Genomic DNA, 16,791 nt, shown 5'->3' with positions numbered 1-16,791 from the left:
AGCCCCGCGGGGGGCCGGTGCCCGCCGCTCTCCCCTGCGGCTCCAGCCCTGTCCCCGCTCGCAGCTGCGCCGCCGGAGCCGGTGGCCCCGGGACGGCTGCCAGCGGCCGCTGCCAACCTCGCCGGTGCCAGCCCCGCGGGCACCGCCGCCGCCCGGGCACCGGGAAGTGCCCCCCGGGGGCGGGGTCGAGGCCGGGGGGGGGGGGGTCCCGTGAGCCGCTTCCCCTTCTGTCTGGCCGCCTCCCAGTCTGCCCAGCACGGCCTGAAGCAGCGAACTGGGAGCCGGGGGGGGCGCTGGAAGCCTCCGGTAAGGGCTGGGGGAGGGGGGAGGGGGGGAGGGGAGGGTCCTAGGACGGGGAAACGGTGGGGGAGGGGTGGCCGTGAGCTGGGGTTTTGAGGGGGGTCCGTAGGCATCGGGGGGGGGGGGGGGGGCTGAAGGGATATGGGGGGGAGGGGAGGGTCCTGGGACGGGGGAAAGGGTGCGGGGGGGGGGGGGGGAGGGGCGGCCGTGAGCTGGGGTTGGGGGGGAGGGGGAGGGGTCCGTAGGGACTTGTTGAGGGGGCGCAGGGATCTGGGGGGCTGTGGGGATGGGTGGGGGAGGGGAGGGTCCTGGGACGGTGAATAGGGGGGGAGGGGGGTCCGCAGGGACTTGTTGAGGGGGCGCAGGGATCTGGGGGGCTGTGGGGATGGGTGGGGGAGGGGAGGGTCCTGGGACGGTGAATAGGGGGGGAGGGGGGTCCGCAGGGACTTGTTGAGGGGGCGCAGGGATCTGGGGGGCTGTGGGGATGGGTGGGGGAGGGGAGGGTCCTGGGACGGTGAATAGGGGGGGAGGGGGGTCCGCAGGGACTTGTTGAGGGGGCGCAGGGATGTGGGGGGGCTGCAGGGATTTGGCGGGGGGTCCGTCGGGACTTTGGGGGGGGGGGCGTAGGGATCTGGGGGGCTGCAGGAGTGTGGGGGGGCTGCAGGGATTGGGGGGGGGGTCCGTAGAAACTTTGGGGGGGGGCGTAGGGATCTGGGGGGCTGCAGAGATCTGGGGGGGCTGCAGGGATTTGGGGGGGGGGGGGGGTCCGTAGGAACTTGGGGGGAGGCGTAGGGATGTGGGGGGGCTGCAGGGTTTTGGGGGGGGGTCCGTAGGAACTTGTTGAGGGGGCGCAGGGATGGTGGGGGGCTGCAGGGATTTGGGGGGGTCCGTAGGGACTTTGGGGGGTGGCGTAGGGATCTGGGGGGGCTGCAGGGATTTTGGGGGGGGGTCCAAGGGATCTGGTGATCTGTAGGGATTGGGGGGGACACGTATGGATCTGGGGGGGCTGCGGGGATTTGGGGGGTCCATACGGATTGGGGTGAGGGGGTGGGCATAGGGATCTGGGGGGCCTGTAGGGATTTGGGGCGGGGGTCCACAGGGATTAAGGGGGGCTGTAGGAATTTGGGGAGCCATAGGGACTTGGGGGGGGGGCTTTAGGGTTTTGGGGGGCTGTAGGGATTTGGGGTTCCATAGGGACTGGGGGGGTCCATAAGCACTTGGGGGGCTGTAGGGATTTGGGGTTCCATAGGAATTGAGGGGGGTGCTGGTGTTGGGGGGGTCTGTAGGGATTTGGGGGTTCCATAGGGACTGGGGGGGGAGGCTTTAGGGTTTTGGGGGGCTGCAGGGATTTGGGGTTCCATAGGGATTTGGGGGGTTGGAGAGGGGCTGCAGGGATTTGGGGGTCCATGGGGATTTGGGGAGTCCATAGGGTTTTAGGGGTGCATAAGGATTTGGGGGGGTACAGGGATTTAGGGGGGAGCACAGGGATTTTGGGGTCCCTAAGGATTTCAGGAAGGTACAAGGATTTGGGGGGGGTCCATATGGATTTTGGAGGGGGGTCCATAAGGATTTGGGGGGTGCTGCTCTGGGGGGGGGGGGGGAGTGTCTGTGGGAGAGGTTTGGGGGTGCTGCTGCTGCACCCCACTGAGGGTCCCCATCCCACCCAGAGGCTTTTTGGGGTGACACTGGGGGGGAGGCTTTGGGAAGGGGGAGCTGGGCCAAGGGCCTCCCCCACCCCCCCAGAAGTCCTCCCCAGCAGAGCTCAAACCTCCCCCAAACTCCTCCCAGTTGTGGCAAAGCAAAACTGGGATCAAACTGGGGGTGCTGGGGACCCCCACCAGGAGCACCCCACAGCTTTGGGGGGGGGGGGATGTCCCCCAAATCCCAGAGCAGAGCCTGGGGGGGTGGAGAGGGACTAATGGGGGAGGGGGGATGGGTGCAGCTCCTGACCTACTTTGGGGATGGCTCCCAGAAAGTGGGGCAGGACTCAGGGGGGGACAGGAAGGGCAGCTGCCAGCTGGGGTTGGCCCAGTTTGGGGTGCAGCTGGCCCGCTTTGGCCTGGGTTGTTCCCTGTTTGACTGGATTTAGCCTTTCCTTTGGCCTGGGTTTGGCCCTTTTCGCTGGACTTGGCCTGGGTTTGGCCCTTTTTTAACTGGATTTGGCCCCTTTTGGATGGGTTTGATCCTTTTGGCCTGGGTTTGGCCCTTTTTTAACTGGATTTGGCCCCTTTGGATGGATTTGATCCTTTTGGCCTGGGCTTGGCACTTTTTAAACTGGACCTGGCCCCTTTGGATGGATTTGATCCTTTTGGCCTGGGTTTGGCCCCTTTTGGATGGATTTGATCCTTCTTGCATGGATTTAGCCCTTTTTAAACTGGATTTGGCCCTTTTTGGATGGATTTGATCCTTCTTGCCTGGATTTGGCCCTTTTTTACTGGATTTGGCCCTTTTTTACTGGACTTGGCCCCTTTTGGATGGATTTGATCCTTTTGGCCTGGGTTTGGCCCCTTTTGGATGGATTTGATCCTTTTGGCCTGGATTTGGCCCCTTTTGGATGGATTTGATCCTTTTGGCCTGGGTTTGGCCCCTTTTGGATGGATTTGATCCTTGTGGCCTGGATTTGGCCCCTTTTTGATGGATTGCCTTGATTTGGCCCTTTTAAAACTGGACTTGCCCCCTTTTGGATGGATTTGATCCTTTTGGCCTGGGTTTGGCCCCTTTTGGATGGATTTGATCCTTTTGGCCTGGGTTTGGCCCCTTTTTGATGGATTGCCTTGATTTGGCCCTTTTAAAACTGGACTTGCCCCCTTTTGGATGGTTTTGATCCTTTTGGTCTGGGTTTGGCCCTTTTAGGCTGGATTTGGCCTCTTTTTTGACTGGATCTGGATCTTTTTTGACTGGATTTGGCTCTTTTCTCCTGCATTTGGCCCTTTTAGACTGGCTTTACCCCATTTCTACTGGATTTGGCCCTTTTTTGACTGGATCTGGCTCTTTTTGATTGGATTTAACCTTTTTTTTACTGGATTTGCCTCCTTTTTACTGGATTTGGATCTTTTCTACTGGATTTGGCCTTTTTTTGATGGATTTGGCTCCTCTTGACTGGATTTAGCCCTTTTTGCCTGGATTTGGCCCTTTTCTTGATGGATTTGGCCCTTGATGGATTTGTCCCTTTTTGACTGGATTTGTCCCTTTTTGACTGGATTTGTCCCTTTCTTGATGGATTTAACTCTTTTTGACTGGATTTGGCCCTTTCTTACTGGATTTGGACCTTTCTGGATGGATGTGACCCTTTTTGGATGGAATTGATCCTTTTGGCCTGGATTTGGCCTGTTTGGACTGGATTTGGCTCTACTCCACAGAATTTGGCCCTTTTAGACTGGATTTGGCCCTTTCTTGATGGATTTGGTCCTTTTTTGACTGAATTTGGCCCTTCCTTAGTGGATTTAATCCTTTTTTTTTTTTTGCCTGGATTTGATCCTTTTTTGCCTGGATTTGGCCTTTTTTTCCCTGGATTTGGCTCTTTTTGTCTGGATTTGGCCATTCTTTTCTGGGTTTAGCTCTTTTCTACTGGATTTGGCTCTTTTTTTTGTCTGGATTTGGCCCTTTCTTGATGGATTTGTCCCATTTTGACTGGATTTGGCCCTTTCTTGATGGATTTGTCCCATTTTGACTGGATTTGGCCCTTTCTTGATGGATTTGTCCCATTTTGACTGGATTTGGCCCTTTCTTGATGGATTTGTCCCATTTTGACTGGATTTGGCCCTTTCTTGATGGATTTGTCCCATTTTGACTGGATTTGGCCCTTTCTTGATGGATTTGGCCATTCCTTAGTGGATTTGTCCCTTTTTGGGTAGATTTGATCATTTTTGCCTGGATTTGGCCTTTCCCCCCCCCCCGGGTTTGGCTTTTTTCTACTGGATTTGGCCCTTTTAGTCTGAATTTGCCTCCTTTTTACTGGATTTGACCATTTTTTCATAGATTTGCCCCATTTTTGACTGGATTTGGCCCTTTCTTGATGGATTTGGTCCTTTTTGGATAGACTTGATCCTTTTTTTTTGCCTGGATTTGGCCTTTCTTCTCTGGGTTTGGCCCTTTTAGCCTGGATCTGCCCCATTTTTACAGGAGTTGGCCCTTTTTGGTTTGGATTTGGCCCTTTTTTTACTGCATTTGCCCCATTTTTACTGAACTTGCCCTTTTTGGATAGATTTACCCCATTTTTACTGGATTGGGCACTTTCTTACCTGATTTACCCCAATTTTGCCTGGATCCTCCCCATTTTTTGGCCAGCTTTAGCCTTTTCCCCCCACAGATTTCCCCTTTCCCCTGGATTTTGCCCCATTATTTTTTTTTTGGGGGGGGGGCAGGATTTGGCCCAATTCTCACAGGATTTGCCTCTTTTTCTCCCAAATTTGCCCTTTCCCCCCCTGGATTTTCCTCTCTATCTTTCAGGTGGGACTTGCCCCTTTTATGGGGGGGTGGGGGGTGGGGGTCCAAATTTGCCCCTTTTGGGGCTAATCTTCCCCATTTTGGAGCCAAATTTTCCCATTTTGGGACCAAATTTCCCATTTTGGGGCCAAACTTCCCCATTTCCCCCTAGATTTGCCCCATTTATGGCTGCACTTGGCCCATTTTGCCTGGCTTGGGCCCATTTTTGCTACATTTGGCCCAGGTTTTTCCTGGATTCCTCTCTTTCCTTGGATTTGTCCCATTTTGGCCTGGATTTGCCTTTTCTCTGCCAGATTTGCCCCATTTAAATATTTTGGCCCATTTTGGCGTGGATTTGCCTTTTCTCTGCCAGATTTGCCCCATTTAATTATTTTGGCCCCACTTGGCCTGATTTTTCCTGCATTTTGCCCCATTTTTGGCTGGATTTGGCCCACTTTTGCCTGCCACTTTCCTGCTGATTCCCCTTCCTTTTTGCTATATTTGCCACTTTTGGGGGCAAATTTACCCCTTTTGGGTCAAATTTCCCTTTTTGGGGGATATTAGCCCCCTTTTTGCTGATTTTCAATATTACTTCCTGAATTTGCCTATTTCTTGTTGAATTTCCCTTTGTTGGGGCTAAATTTAACCCTTTCCCCCCTAAATGTGTCCCTATTCTCTGATTTTTTTCCCCATTTTTTGCTAAATTTGCCCTTTTCCCCCTAAATTTCCCCAGTTTTTACTAATTTTGCCCATTTCTTTGGCTCCATTTCCCAAATCTTTGCTAAATTTGTCCCTTTTAAGCTGGATTTCCCCTTATTAAATTTGCCCCTTTTGGCTGAACTTTCCCATTTCTTGCTAAATTTGCTTTTTCCTGAATTTCCCCATTTTTTAACAAAATTTGCCCCTTTCTTGGCTAAATTTTCCCACTTTTGGATAAACTTGCCTGATTTCCCCCCAATTTTCCACTTTTTGCTGAATTTGCCCTTTTTTTAAAACCATTTTTGTTAAGATTGCCCTTTTTTTCCTGCATGTGCCTATTTTTTTTCTGAATTTCTCCTTTTTTTTTGGCCAAATTTGCCCCTTTTTTCCCAAAATGTGTCCCTATTCTCTGATTTCTCCCTTTTTTTCCTAAATTAACCTTTTTAAAACACAATTTTCCCCTTTTGCTAAATTGTCCCAATTTTTGATAAATATGCCTGTTTTTTCCCCAATTTCCCCACCTTTTGCTGAATTTGCCCTTTTTTCCTAAATATGTCCCTTTTATCCTGATTTTTCCCCCTTTTTTTGCTAAATTTACCTATTTTTACTAATTTTCCCATTTTTTGCACTATTTGCTCTTTTCCCCCTAAATTTCCCCAGTTTTTGCTAATTTTGCCCCTTTTTTGGCTCCATTTCCCAAATCTTTGCTAAATGTGTCCCTTTTCAGCTGGATTTTTGGCCTATTTTATTATTCAATTTGCCCCTTTTTGCTGATTTTTTCCCCCCATTTCTTCTTAAATTTGCTTTTTCCTGAATTTCCCCTTTTTAAAAACAAAATTTGTCCTTTTTTTGACTAAATTTCCCCAATTTTTTATAAACTTACCTTATTTTTTCCCCAATTTTCCACTTTTTGCTGAATTTGCCCTTTTAAAACAATTTTTGCTAAGATTGCCCTTTTTTGCCTGCATGTGCCTATTTTTTGCTGAATTTCCCTTTTTTTGGGGGGCCAAATTTGCCCCTTTTCCCCCCAATGTGTCCCTTTTTTCTGATTTTCCCCATTTTTGCTAAATTTACCTCTTTTTAAAACTAATTTTCCCATTTTTTGCTCAATTTACCTCTTTTTTAAACTAATTTTCCCATGTTTTGCTCAATTTGCCCTTTTTTTCCTCTAAGTTTCCCCAGTTTTTACCAATTTTGCTCTTTTTTTTTTTCTCCATTGCCCAAATTTTTCCTAAATTTTTCCCTTTTGGGTTGGATTTTTCAATTTTTTAACTTAAATTTGCCCCTTTTAAACTGAATTTTCCCATTTTTGGGGCTAAATCTGCCCCTTTCTCCTCAATTTCCCCATTGTTGTGCAAAATTTGCCCCCTTTTTTTTGCTAAATTTCCCCATTTTTGGCCAATTTCTCAGATTTTTCCCCCCAATTTCCCCACTTTCTGCTCATTTTGCCCCTTTTTACCAAATCTCCCCATTTTTTGTTAAGCTTGCCCTTTTTTTTTTTCCCCCTGAATTTGCCCATTTTTGGCTGAATTTCCTCATTTGTTTTGCTAAGCTTGCCCAGTGGTTTGCTGAATTTCCCCTTTTTAACCTAGTTTCCCCATTTTAAAAGCAAATTGCCCTTTCCCCCTACATTTTCCCATTAGTTGCTAAATTTGCCTCTTTTTTGCTACCTTTTGTCCCTTTTCTGCTGGCTTTTCCCATTTGCTGCTAGATTTGCTCCTTTCCTGCCAAATTTCCCCAGTTTTCACCTAATTTCCCCCATTTTTTCCCCCTACATTTCCCCCACATTTGCTCTTTTCCCCCTTTCTTGCTAATTTTCCCAATTTTTGCTAAAGTTACCAAATTTTGCCAAATTTCCCCATTTTTTCCTTAAATTTGCCCTGCTTTTTCCTAAATTTCCTCTTTTTTTTTTGGCAAAATCTGCCTCTTTTCTGGCCAAATTTCCCTCTCTCTCTTTTTGTTGCTAAATTTGCTCTTTTTTGGGGGTCAAATTTCCCCTTTTTGTATTTTTTACTGAATTAGTCTCTTTTTTTAACCAGATTTCCCTTTTTTCTCCTTCTAAATTTATTCTTTGTTGGCAAAATTTCCCTTTTTAATTTTTTTTAGGCCAAATTTTCCTTTTTTGTATTTTTTACCAAATTTTCCTTTTTTTGGACCAAATTTCCTTTTTTTTTTCCTTTTCCCTAAATATATTCTTTGTTGGCAAAATTTCCCTTTGAATTTTTTTTCCCTAAATTTGCTATTTTGTGGCCAAATTTCCCTTTTTTGTATTTTTTACTAAATTTTCTTTTTTGGGGGCCCAATTTCCCTTTTTTCCCCTTCTAAATTTGTTCTTTGTTGACCAAATTTCCCTTTTTAAAAATTTTTTTTGCTAAGTATTCTCTTTTTTAGGGCCAAATTTTCCCTTTTACTATTTTTTACTAAATTTGCCTTTTTTGGACCAAATTGCCTTTTATTTCTTTTTCCTGAATTTATTCTTTGTTGGCCAAATGTCCCTTTTATTCCTTCTAAATTTGTTCTTTGATGGCCAAATTTCCCTTTTTAAATTTCTTTTGCTAAATTTGCTCTTTTGGGGGCCAAATTTCCCTTTTTTTCCTTCTAAATTTGTTCTTTATTGGCCTTTATTGTTCTTTATTTTACTAAATGTGCCCTTTTTTGGACCAATTTTCCCCTTTTTTTCTTCTAAATTTGTTCTTTGTTGGTCAAATTTTCCTTTTTTAATTTATTTTTTGCTAAATTTGCTCTTTTGGGGGTCAAATTTCCCTTTTTAAACTAAATTTGCTTTTTTTGGACCAAATTTTCTTCTTTTTTTCCTTCTAAATTTTTTCTTTGTTGGCCACTTTTTCCTTTTTAATTTTTTTTTTTGCTAAATTTGCATATTTTGGACCAAATTTCTTTTTTTCCCCCTTCTAAATTTGTTCTGTGTTGGCCAAATTTCCCTTTTTTATTTATTTTTTGCTAAATTTTCTCTTTTTTGGGGTCAAATTTCCCTTTTTGGGATATTTTTTACTAAATTTTCCTTTTGGAGGGCCAAATTTCCCTTTTTTTTTCCTCTTCTAAATTTGCTCTTTTGGGGCCAAATTTCCCCCCCCCCCCTTTTTATTTTTTACTAAATTTGCCCCTTTTTTGGACCAAATTTCCTTTTTTTTCCTTCTAAATTTGTTCTTTGATGGCCAAACTTCCCTTTTTTTTGTATTTTTTACTAAATTTGCCTTTATTTGGACCCAATTTCCTTTTTTTTTCCCTTCTAAATTTATTCTTTGTTGGCCAAATTTCCCTTTTTTCATTTTTTTTTGCTGAATTTGCTCATTTTTAAACCAAATTTGCCTCCCCCCCCCCTTTTCTTTCCTATTTTTTGCTACCTTTGCCCATTTTGTGCCATTTTGGCCTCTTTGCTGCCTGCCTTCGCCAGGTGTTGCCCTGCCTGGGGGTGCCAGGAGCTGAGGTGGCTCTGGGGGGGGCCACAGCTCAGGGAACCTTCCTGGGGTTCACTTCCAGGAGGCCCAGGGGAGACCTTGTGGCTCTCTGCAGCTCCCTGAGAGCAGCTTGCAGCCAGCTGGGGCTCAAGGGCTGCTCCTGAGGGCTGGGCCAAGAGGAGATGGCCTCAGGTTGTGGCAGGGGAGGTTGAGCTTGGCCCTGAGGAGCAATTGGTGCCCCTTGAGGGGTGCCCAGGCCTGTGGCAGGCTGCCCAGGGCAGTGGTGGAGTCCCCGTGGCTGGAGGGGTTGGGAAGCTGTGGTGCTGGGTCCATGGTTGGCCTCCATGCCCTTGGAGGTCTTCTCCAAGCCAAAGCAATTCCCTGAGGGTGGTCAGAGCCTGGCTGAGGGTGCCCAGGGCGGTGAGAGCTGCCCCCTGGCTGGCAGCAAGCCCAGGGCAGGCTGGCTGGGGCTGCGAGCTGGCCGCAGGGGGGGGTTGGGCTGGATGAGCTTGGGAGGTGCCTTCCTACCCACCCCCTTCCATGATCTCCTTGATCCCCCTTGATCTCCATGATCCCCTCACTCCTTTGCTGCTCCTCTCCCTCCCAGGCACTTCCCAGCCCTGGGGAGCAGCAGAGCTCAAGGAGGGCGGGGGGGGAATGGGGGGCAGGGGTGCGTGGGAAGCTCCAAAGCAGCTCCAAAGCAGCACCTCCAAAGCCCCCAGGTCAGGAGCTGCCCAAGCTGAAGCGGTTGGGAGCTCTGCAGTCCCTGGCAGGAGGAAGAGGCTCTCCAGAACCTTCCCCTTTGATGCCTCTGCAAGCCGCAGCTTGACTCCTGCCGCTTGCCCCCCGCCCCTACCCCCGGGGGCTGCGATTTGCATCTCCTCCTCCTCCTCCTCCCTTCGCTGTGCCCTCCGCGGGAGGTTGAGATCTTGAAAGTGAAAGAAGCTCTCAAGAGCTTCATCTTCCCAAGGCCACAGCTCTGCAGCTGCTGCCTCAGCTGCTGCCGCCGGTGGGGGAAGCTCTGGAGAAGCTGGGGCGGGGGTTGAGGAGCTGCTAAAGCCTCAAGGGTTTGGTTGGGTTGGGGTTGGGGTTTGGTTTTTTGCCTTGCTAGGGCCTCCCCAAGATTTTGCTTCTGCTTTTTGGAGGCTGAAGATCTGCCCTGGGACAGCTCCAGGAGGAGCCAAGGAGTCCCCAGCCGCGGCGAGGAGCTGCGGTGGCTGCGGCGGCTGCAGGTACCCAGGGGCTTGGGGTCCTCCCTGGCGGCTTGGGGGCATCCCTGGGGGGGGGGCTGGAGGGGTGTGGGCACCCCATCCCACCGGGGCACAGGTTGGGGCCTGGCTGAAAGGCGCTTGAGGAGCAGGGAGGTTGGTTGGCTGGTGGTGGAACATCTCCCAACAGGTCCCACCAGGGCCCAGGTGCCCAGAGGGACCCCCAAGGACCATGAGAAGAGGTTAAAGGGGTTCTGGAACTGTGGCAGCCACTTGGTGGCTCCTGACTGGTGCTCAGAGGGACCCCCAAGGACCATGAGAAGAGGTTAAAGGGGTTCTGGAACTGTGGCAGCCACTTGGTTGCTCCTGATTGGTGCTCAGAGAAGAGGTCCAAGGGGTCCTGGAGCTGTGGCAGCCACTTGGTTGCTCCTGACTGGTGCTAAGAAGGACCCCCAAGGACCATGAGAAGAGGTCCAAGGGGTCCTGGAGCTGTGGCAACCACTTGGTTGCTCCTGACTGGTGCTCAGAGGAGAGGTCCAAGGGGTCCTGGAGCTGTGGCAGCCACTTGGTTGCTCCTGATTGGTGCTATGAAGGACCCCCAAGGACCATGAGAAGAGGTCCAAGGGGTCCTGGAGCTGTGGCAGCCACTTGGTTGCTCCTGACTGGTGCTAAGAAGGACCCCCAAGGACCATGAGAAGAGGTCCAAGGGGTCCTGGAGCTGTGGCAACCACTTGGTTGCTCCTGACTGGTGCTCAGAGGAGAGGTCCAAGGGGTCCTGGAGCTGTGGCAGCCACTTGGTTGCTCCTGACTGGTGCTATGAAGGACCCCCAAGGACCATGAGAAGAGGTCCAAGGGGTCCTGGAGCTGTGGCAACCATTTGGTTGCTCCTGACTGGTGCTCAGAGAGACCCCCAAGGACCATGAGAATAGGTCCAAGGGGTCCTGGAGCTGTGGCAGCCACTTGGTTGCTCCTGACTGGTGCTAGGAAGGACCCCCAAGGACCATGAGAAGAGGTCCAAGGGGTCCTGGAGCTGTGGCAACCACTTGGTTGCTCCTGACTGGTGCTCAGAGAAAGAGGTCCAAGGGGTCCTGGAGCTGTGGCAACCACTTGGTTGCTCCTGATTGGTGCTATGAAGGACCCCCAAGGACCATGAGAAGAGGTCCAAGGGGTCCTGGAGCTGTGGCAACCACTTGGTTGCTCCTGACTGGTGCTCAGAGAAAGAGGTCCAAGGGGTCCTGGAGCTGTGGCAACCACTTGGTTGCTTCACCCCTGGTGCCCAGAGAAGAGGTCCAAGGGGTCCTGGAGCTGTGGCAGCCACTTGGTTGCTCCTGACTGGTGCTCAGAGGGACCCCCAGGGACCATGAGAAGAGGTCCAAGGGGTCCTGGAGCTGTGGCAGCCCCTTGGTTGCTCCTGACTGGTGGCCAGGGCCTGTCCCCAGGCCACCTCCTTGGTCCCATGGTGCTGGGGTCCCACTCTTGGGGGGTGTCCTTCTCTTGCTGGAGCCCCTTCCCCACCCCAGCACCAGCCAGAGCTCCTCCACAGCTGGCTCCCAACTTCTTCCTCTGCCTTGGGGGCTGCAGCTGGAGCCTCTCCCTGCCTTGAGAAGGCTCCAGCAGGCCTGGAGACCTCTTGGGTTGATTGCACCACATCCTCCTCAGCTGCTGCTGCCTCCTCCTCCTCCTCAGCTCCTTGGGCAAGTTCCTGGGGCCTGAGGCAGTGTTTGGGGAAGTCCTCCAAGGGGGCAGAGTCTCCCCTGGAGCCAACCTCCCCCCTCCCAGCCCCAGCTGAGGACCCTTGGGCACCTCCCCAGCCAGGCAGGTCCCATCCTGCTGCTGAGGTCAGCAAGGTAAGGAAGGAGAACTTCTGCTGAGCCACTCCTGGGTGGAAGGAGCTGGAGGAGGATGAGGAAGGGGAAGGGCAGGGGGGCAGGGAGGGGTGTGGAGGAGGAAGTGGAGAGGGAATGGGAGCAGGAGAGGTGGGGCTGGGGGCTGCTCTGCTCCTCTGGTCCTGGAGGGGGTGGGAAGGGAAGAGCCTGAGGTGGTCCTGGTTGGGCTGCTGGGGCTCAGGGGTGGTGAGACCCCAAGGACCCCCCTTGAAGGGTCAGCTGGGGGCTGCAAGCTGAGCTGAGCCCCCTGGGGTCACCACCATGGTGGTCACCTCCAGGGTAGGTGCCACCACCCTCCCTGCTGTGCAGGCAGCTCCCTGGGGGAGCTCCTTGGCCCCCTCCCGACCTGGTGGCATCTGCCTGGGGCTGGTGGCCGTGGGACACCCCCAGGGGAGCAGCCACCAGCCTGGGGTGGGGGCAGGGCTGAGCCCCTGGAGCCAGGCTGTGGGGCCAGCAGGGACCACCTCAGGTCACCCCCAGGTGCTCCCACCCCGGGGGGGCAGAGGGGGAGCCTTGAAGGTCATTGGAGCTTGGGATGGTCACCAGGGGAGGCTTAGATTGGGTGTGAGGAAGCCTAAGAAAGGCTGTGAAGGTCTGGCCCAGGCTGCCTGGGGGCCCCAATCCTGGGGGGGGGGGATTCAAGGGGAACATTGAGGGCTGGGGCAGGGCAAGGAAGCTGGGGAGGGGTCTGGGGAAGGAGGAGAAGGCTGTGGAGAAGTTGTGAGGAGCAGCTGAGGGAGCTGGGGGGGGTTGAGGCTGCAGCAGAGGAGGCTGAGGGGAGACCTTGTGGCTCTCTGCAGCTCCCTGAGAGCAGCTTGCAGCCAGCTGGGGCTCAAGGGCTGCTCCTGAGGGCTGGGCCAAGAGGAGATGGCCTCAGGTTGTGGCAGGGGAGGTTGAGCTTGGCCCTGAGGAGCAATTGGTGCCCCTTGAGGGGTGCCCAGGCCTGTGGCAGGCTGCCCAGGGCAGTGGTGGAGTGCCCATGGCTGGAGGGGTTGGGAAGCTGTGGTGCTGAGGGCCATGGGGTGGTGGTGCTGGGTCCATGGTTGGCTTCCATGCCCTTGGAGGTCTTCTCCAAGCCAAACCCTTCCCTGTGCCTGTGGCTGAGTCCAGCTCCTGGTCAGTGATTTACTTGGAGAGGGCAAGGAGCAGAGAGCCTCAGGCAGCTCTGTTCCCAGCCCTGGGGACCTCCATCAAGGCCTCAGGAACATGCCCAGAGTGTAGATGGTGGAGACCCCCTTGGAGGTGGTGGAGACCCCCCTGGGGGTGGTGGAGACCTCTTGGGGGTGGTGGAGACCTTGTTGATGGTGGAGACCCCCTTGGAGGTGATGGGTGATGGAGACCCCCTTGGAGGTGATGGGTGATGGAGACCCTCTTGGAGGTGGTGGAGACCCTCTTGGAGGTGGTGGAGTCCTCTTGGAGGTGACAGAGACCTCCCTGGTGGTAGTGGAGACCCTCTTGGAGGTGGTGGAGACCCTCTTGGGGGTGGTGGAGACCTCAGGGAGCCTGCCCTGGTGTGGTGCCAGCCCCGTGCCCCTGCTCCCCCCGGCCTGAGTCAGCTCTCCTGTGACCCTGGGCACCTCCTCTGCTTCCTCTTCAGCAGGGCCTAAAAAAAGCCTCTGGAGCCAGATTTAGCCCTAGGGAGGGCACCGAGGGCACCCAGTGCCAGTCTGGGCCACAAGGTGCCAGGGGCAGGGCTGTGGTGGTGGTGAGGTGGCCATAGGTGCTGTGCCACCCACTGCCAGGCTCTGCTTGAGCAAGCCTCAAGCTCAGCCCCTCCAGCCTGACCTTCAGGGGCTGTGCCAGGGCTGGTGCCAGGCTGGCTCTGAGGAGGGCTTTGGCACCCAGGGGTGGGGCAGAGGGCACCAGGGCTGCTGTGGAGAGCAGGATCTGGCCCCTGCTGCAGGGCAGCCCTGGCAGAGAGCAAAGGACCTGAGCTGGGCAAGGAAGCTCCTGGGGGGCAACCAGGAGCAGGGCAAGGGCAGGGTCCTGCCCCTGGGCAGGGACAACCTCCTGCAGCAGCACAGCCCAGGGGGGAGCTGCTGGGGAGCAGCTGCCAGGAGAAGGAGCTGGGGGTGCTGGGGGTTGGGCACAAGGAGGTGCCCAGCAGCCAGCAAGGTGCCCTGGGGGACAAGGAGGCCAAAGGTGTCCTGGGGGGCATGGAGCAGAGTGTGGGCAGCAGCAGGGGCAGGGAGGTTCTGCTGCCCCTCTGCTCTGCCCTGGGGAGGCCACAGCTGCAGGGCTGGGGGGCAAGGGGCTGGCATCTGCTGAGGGTTGCCCAGGGGCACCAATGGGCAGCCAGGAGGTGCCAGCAGGAGAGGCCTGGAGCAGGCTTCCCAGAGAGCTGAGGTTGTGGAGAGCTTCCAACCCCCCCTGGCCATGGTGCCCCTGGGCAAGCTGCTGGGGGTGCCCCTGGCCTGGGTGGGCTCCAGGGGTCCCTTCCCCACCACCCTCCCTCCCCCCATGGTGGGTTCCATGGTGCCATCTCCTCACCCTCTTGGTGCCTTCCACCTGCCCTGGCAACTGCCCTGACTCAGCTTTGACCTCCACCTTGACCACCTCATCCTCCTCTTCCTCCTCCCTCTCCCCTGTCCCCCCCCCCCCGCTCCTTCCCTCTCTCCCCCAGGGTCTCCCTGCTGCCCTCCTCAGCCTGGCTGCTCTCCAGGCTGCTCCTTCCCTCTCTCCCCCAGGGTCTCCCTGCTGCCCTCCTCAGCCTGGCTGCTCTCCAGGCTGCTCCTTCCCTCTCTCCCCCAGGGTCTCCCTGCTGCCCTCCTCAGCCTGGCTGCTCTCCAGGCTGCTCCTTCCCTCTCTCCCCCAGGGTCTCCCTGCTGCCCTCCTCAGCCTGGCTGCTCTCCAGGCTGCTCCTTCCCTCTCTCCCCCAGGGTCTCCCTGCTGCCCTCCGCGGCCTGGCTGCTCTCCAGGCTGCTCCTTCCCTCTCTCCCCCAGGGTCTCCCTGCTGCCCTCCTCAGCCTGGCTGCTCTCCAGGCTGCTCCTTCCCTCTCTCCCCCAGGGTCTCCCTGCTGCCCTCCTCGGCCTGGCTGCTCTCCAGGCTGCTCCTTCCCTCTCTCCCCCAGGGTCTCCCTGCTGCCCTCCTCAGCCTGGCTGCTCTCCAGGCTGCTCCTTCCCTCTCTCCCCCAGGGTCTCCCTGCTGCCCTCCTCAGCCTGGCTGCTCTCCAGGCTGCTCCTTCCCTCTCTCCCCCAGGGTCTCCCTGCTGCCCTCCTCAGCCTGGCTGCTCTCCAGGCTGCTCCTTCCCTCTCTCCCCCAGGGTCTCCCTGCTGCCCTCCTCGGCCTGGCTGCTCTCCAGGCTGCTCCTTCCCTCTCTCCCCCAGGGTCTCCCTGCTGCCCTCCTCAGCCTGGCTGCTCTCCAGGCTGCTCCTTCCCTCTCTCCCCCAGGGTCTCCCTGCTGCCCTCCTCAGCCTGGCTGCTCTCCAGGCTGCTCCTTCCCTCTCTCCCCCAGGGTCTCCCTGCTGCCCTCCTCGGCCTGGCTGCTCTCCAGGCTGCTCCTTCCCTCTCTCCCCCAGGGTCTCCTTGCTGCCCTCCTCAGCCTGGCTGCTCTCCAGGCTGCTCCTTCCCTCTCTCCCCCAGGGTCTCCCTGCTGCCCTCCTCAGCCTGGCTGCTCTCCAGGCTGCTCCTTCCCTCTCTCCCCCAGGGTCTCCCTGCTGCCCTCCTCGGCCTGGCTGCTCTCCAGGCTGCTCCTTCCCTCTCTCCCCCAGGGTCTCCCTGCTGCCCTCCTCAGCCTGGCTGCTCTCCAGGCTGCTCCTTCCCTCTCTCCCCCAGGGTCTCCCTGCTGCCCTCCTCAGCCTGGCTGCTCTCCAGGCTGCTCCTTCCCTCTCTCCCCCAGGGTCTCCCTGCTGCCCTCCTCAGCCTGGCTGCTCTCCAGGCTGCTCCTTCCCTCTCTCCCCCAGGGTCCCGCCGCTGCCCTCCGGAGCGCCCGGGGGCGATGCGCTGAGGCCGGCCCCGCGGTGCCGGCAGCGCCATGGAGGAGGAGGAGGAGGAGGAGGCAGGCCCCATGGAGGAAGAGGAGGAGGAGGCAGGCCGTGTGCCGGTGCCCTGCTGGCTGGCAGCGCTGCGCCTGGGGCAGTACTCGGAGAGCTTCCAGCGGCAGGGCCTGGGGCGGCTGGGGGACTGCCGGGGGCTGAGCGAGGCGGCCCTGTGCCGCCTGGGGGTGGCGCTGCCCGGCCACCGCCGCCGCATCCTGCTGGCTCTGCACAAGGCCTTCCCCCGGCCCCCGCTGCCCGACCAGGTGCCCGCGGAGGTGCCCGCCGTGGAGCCCGCCGTGGAGCCCGCCGTGGAGCCCGCCGTGCCCGGTGCCAGCCTGCAGCTGCCCGGCGGCAGGCCTGTGCCCAGGAAGCGTCACATCTTCCGGCACGGTGCCAGCCTCCAGCTGGCACGGCAGGGCCAACCGGGACAACAGGGTCACCCGGGCCAACCAGGTCAACAGAGTCAACTGGGCCAACCAGGCCAACTGGGACTGCAGAGTCAACCAGGCCAACAGAGTCACCTGGGCCACCCAGGCCAACTGGGACAGCAGTGTCAACCAGGCCAACAGAGTCACCTGGGCCAACCAGGCCAACTGTGGCAGCAGAGTCAACCAGGCCAACAGCGTCACCTGGGCCAACCAGGCCAACAGGGTCACCTGGGCCAACCAGGCCAACAGAGTCAACTGGGCCAACCAGGCCAACAGGGACTGCAGAGTCAACCAGGCCAACAGGGTCACCTGGGCCAACCAGGCCAACAGAGTCAACTGGGCCAACCAGGTCAACTGGGGCAGCAGAGTCAACCAGGCCAACAGAGTCACCTGGGCCAACCAGGTCAACTGGGACAGCAGAGTCAACTGAGCCAACCAGGTCAACTGGGAC

General features: G+C 55.6%; 1 protein-coding gene across 1 annotated transcript in view; it reads left to right on the top strand.

Annotated features, from left to right (window-relative positions):
- The first annotated feature begins 15,941 nt into the window (after nucleotides 1–15,941).
- The window catches only part of ARAP1 (ArfGAP with RhoGAP domain, ankyrin repeat and PH domain 1), a 36,185-nt gene continuing 35,335 nt past the window's right edge, over nucleotides 15,942–16,791 (top strand). The window contains 2 exon segments of the mRNA XM_054164865.1: nucleotides 15,942–16,239; nucleotides 16,310–16,743. Of these exon segments, the coding sequence (XP_054020840.1) occupies nucleotides 15,942–16,239; nucleotides 16,310–16,743 (732 nt within the window).

This window comes from Dryobates pubescens, chromosome 10 (assembly GCF_014839835.1).
Source record: "Dryobates pubescens isolate bDryPub1 chromosome 10, bDryPub1.pri, whole genome shotgun sequence".
NCBI classification, from domain to species: domain Eukaryota; kingdom Metazoa; phylum Chordata; class Aves; order Piciformes; family Picidae; genus Dryobates; species Dryobates pubescens.
Note: the sequence above shows the minus strand (reverse complement) of the source record. Positions and strands in the feature narration are given on the sequence as shown.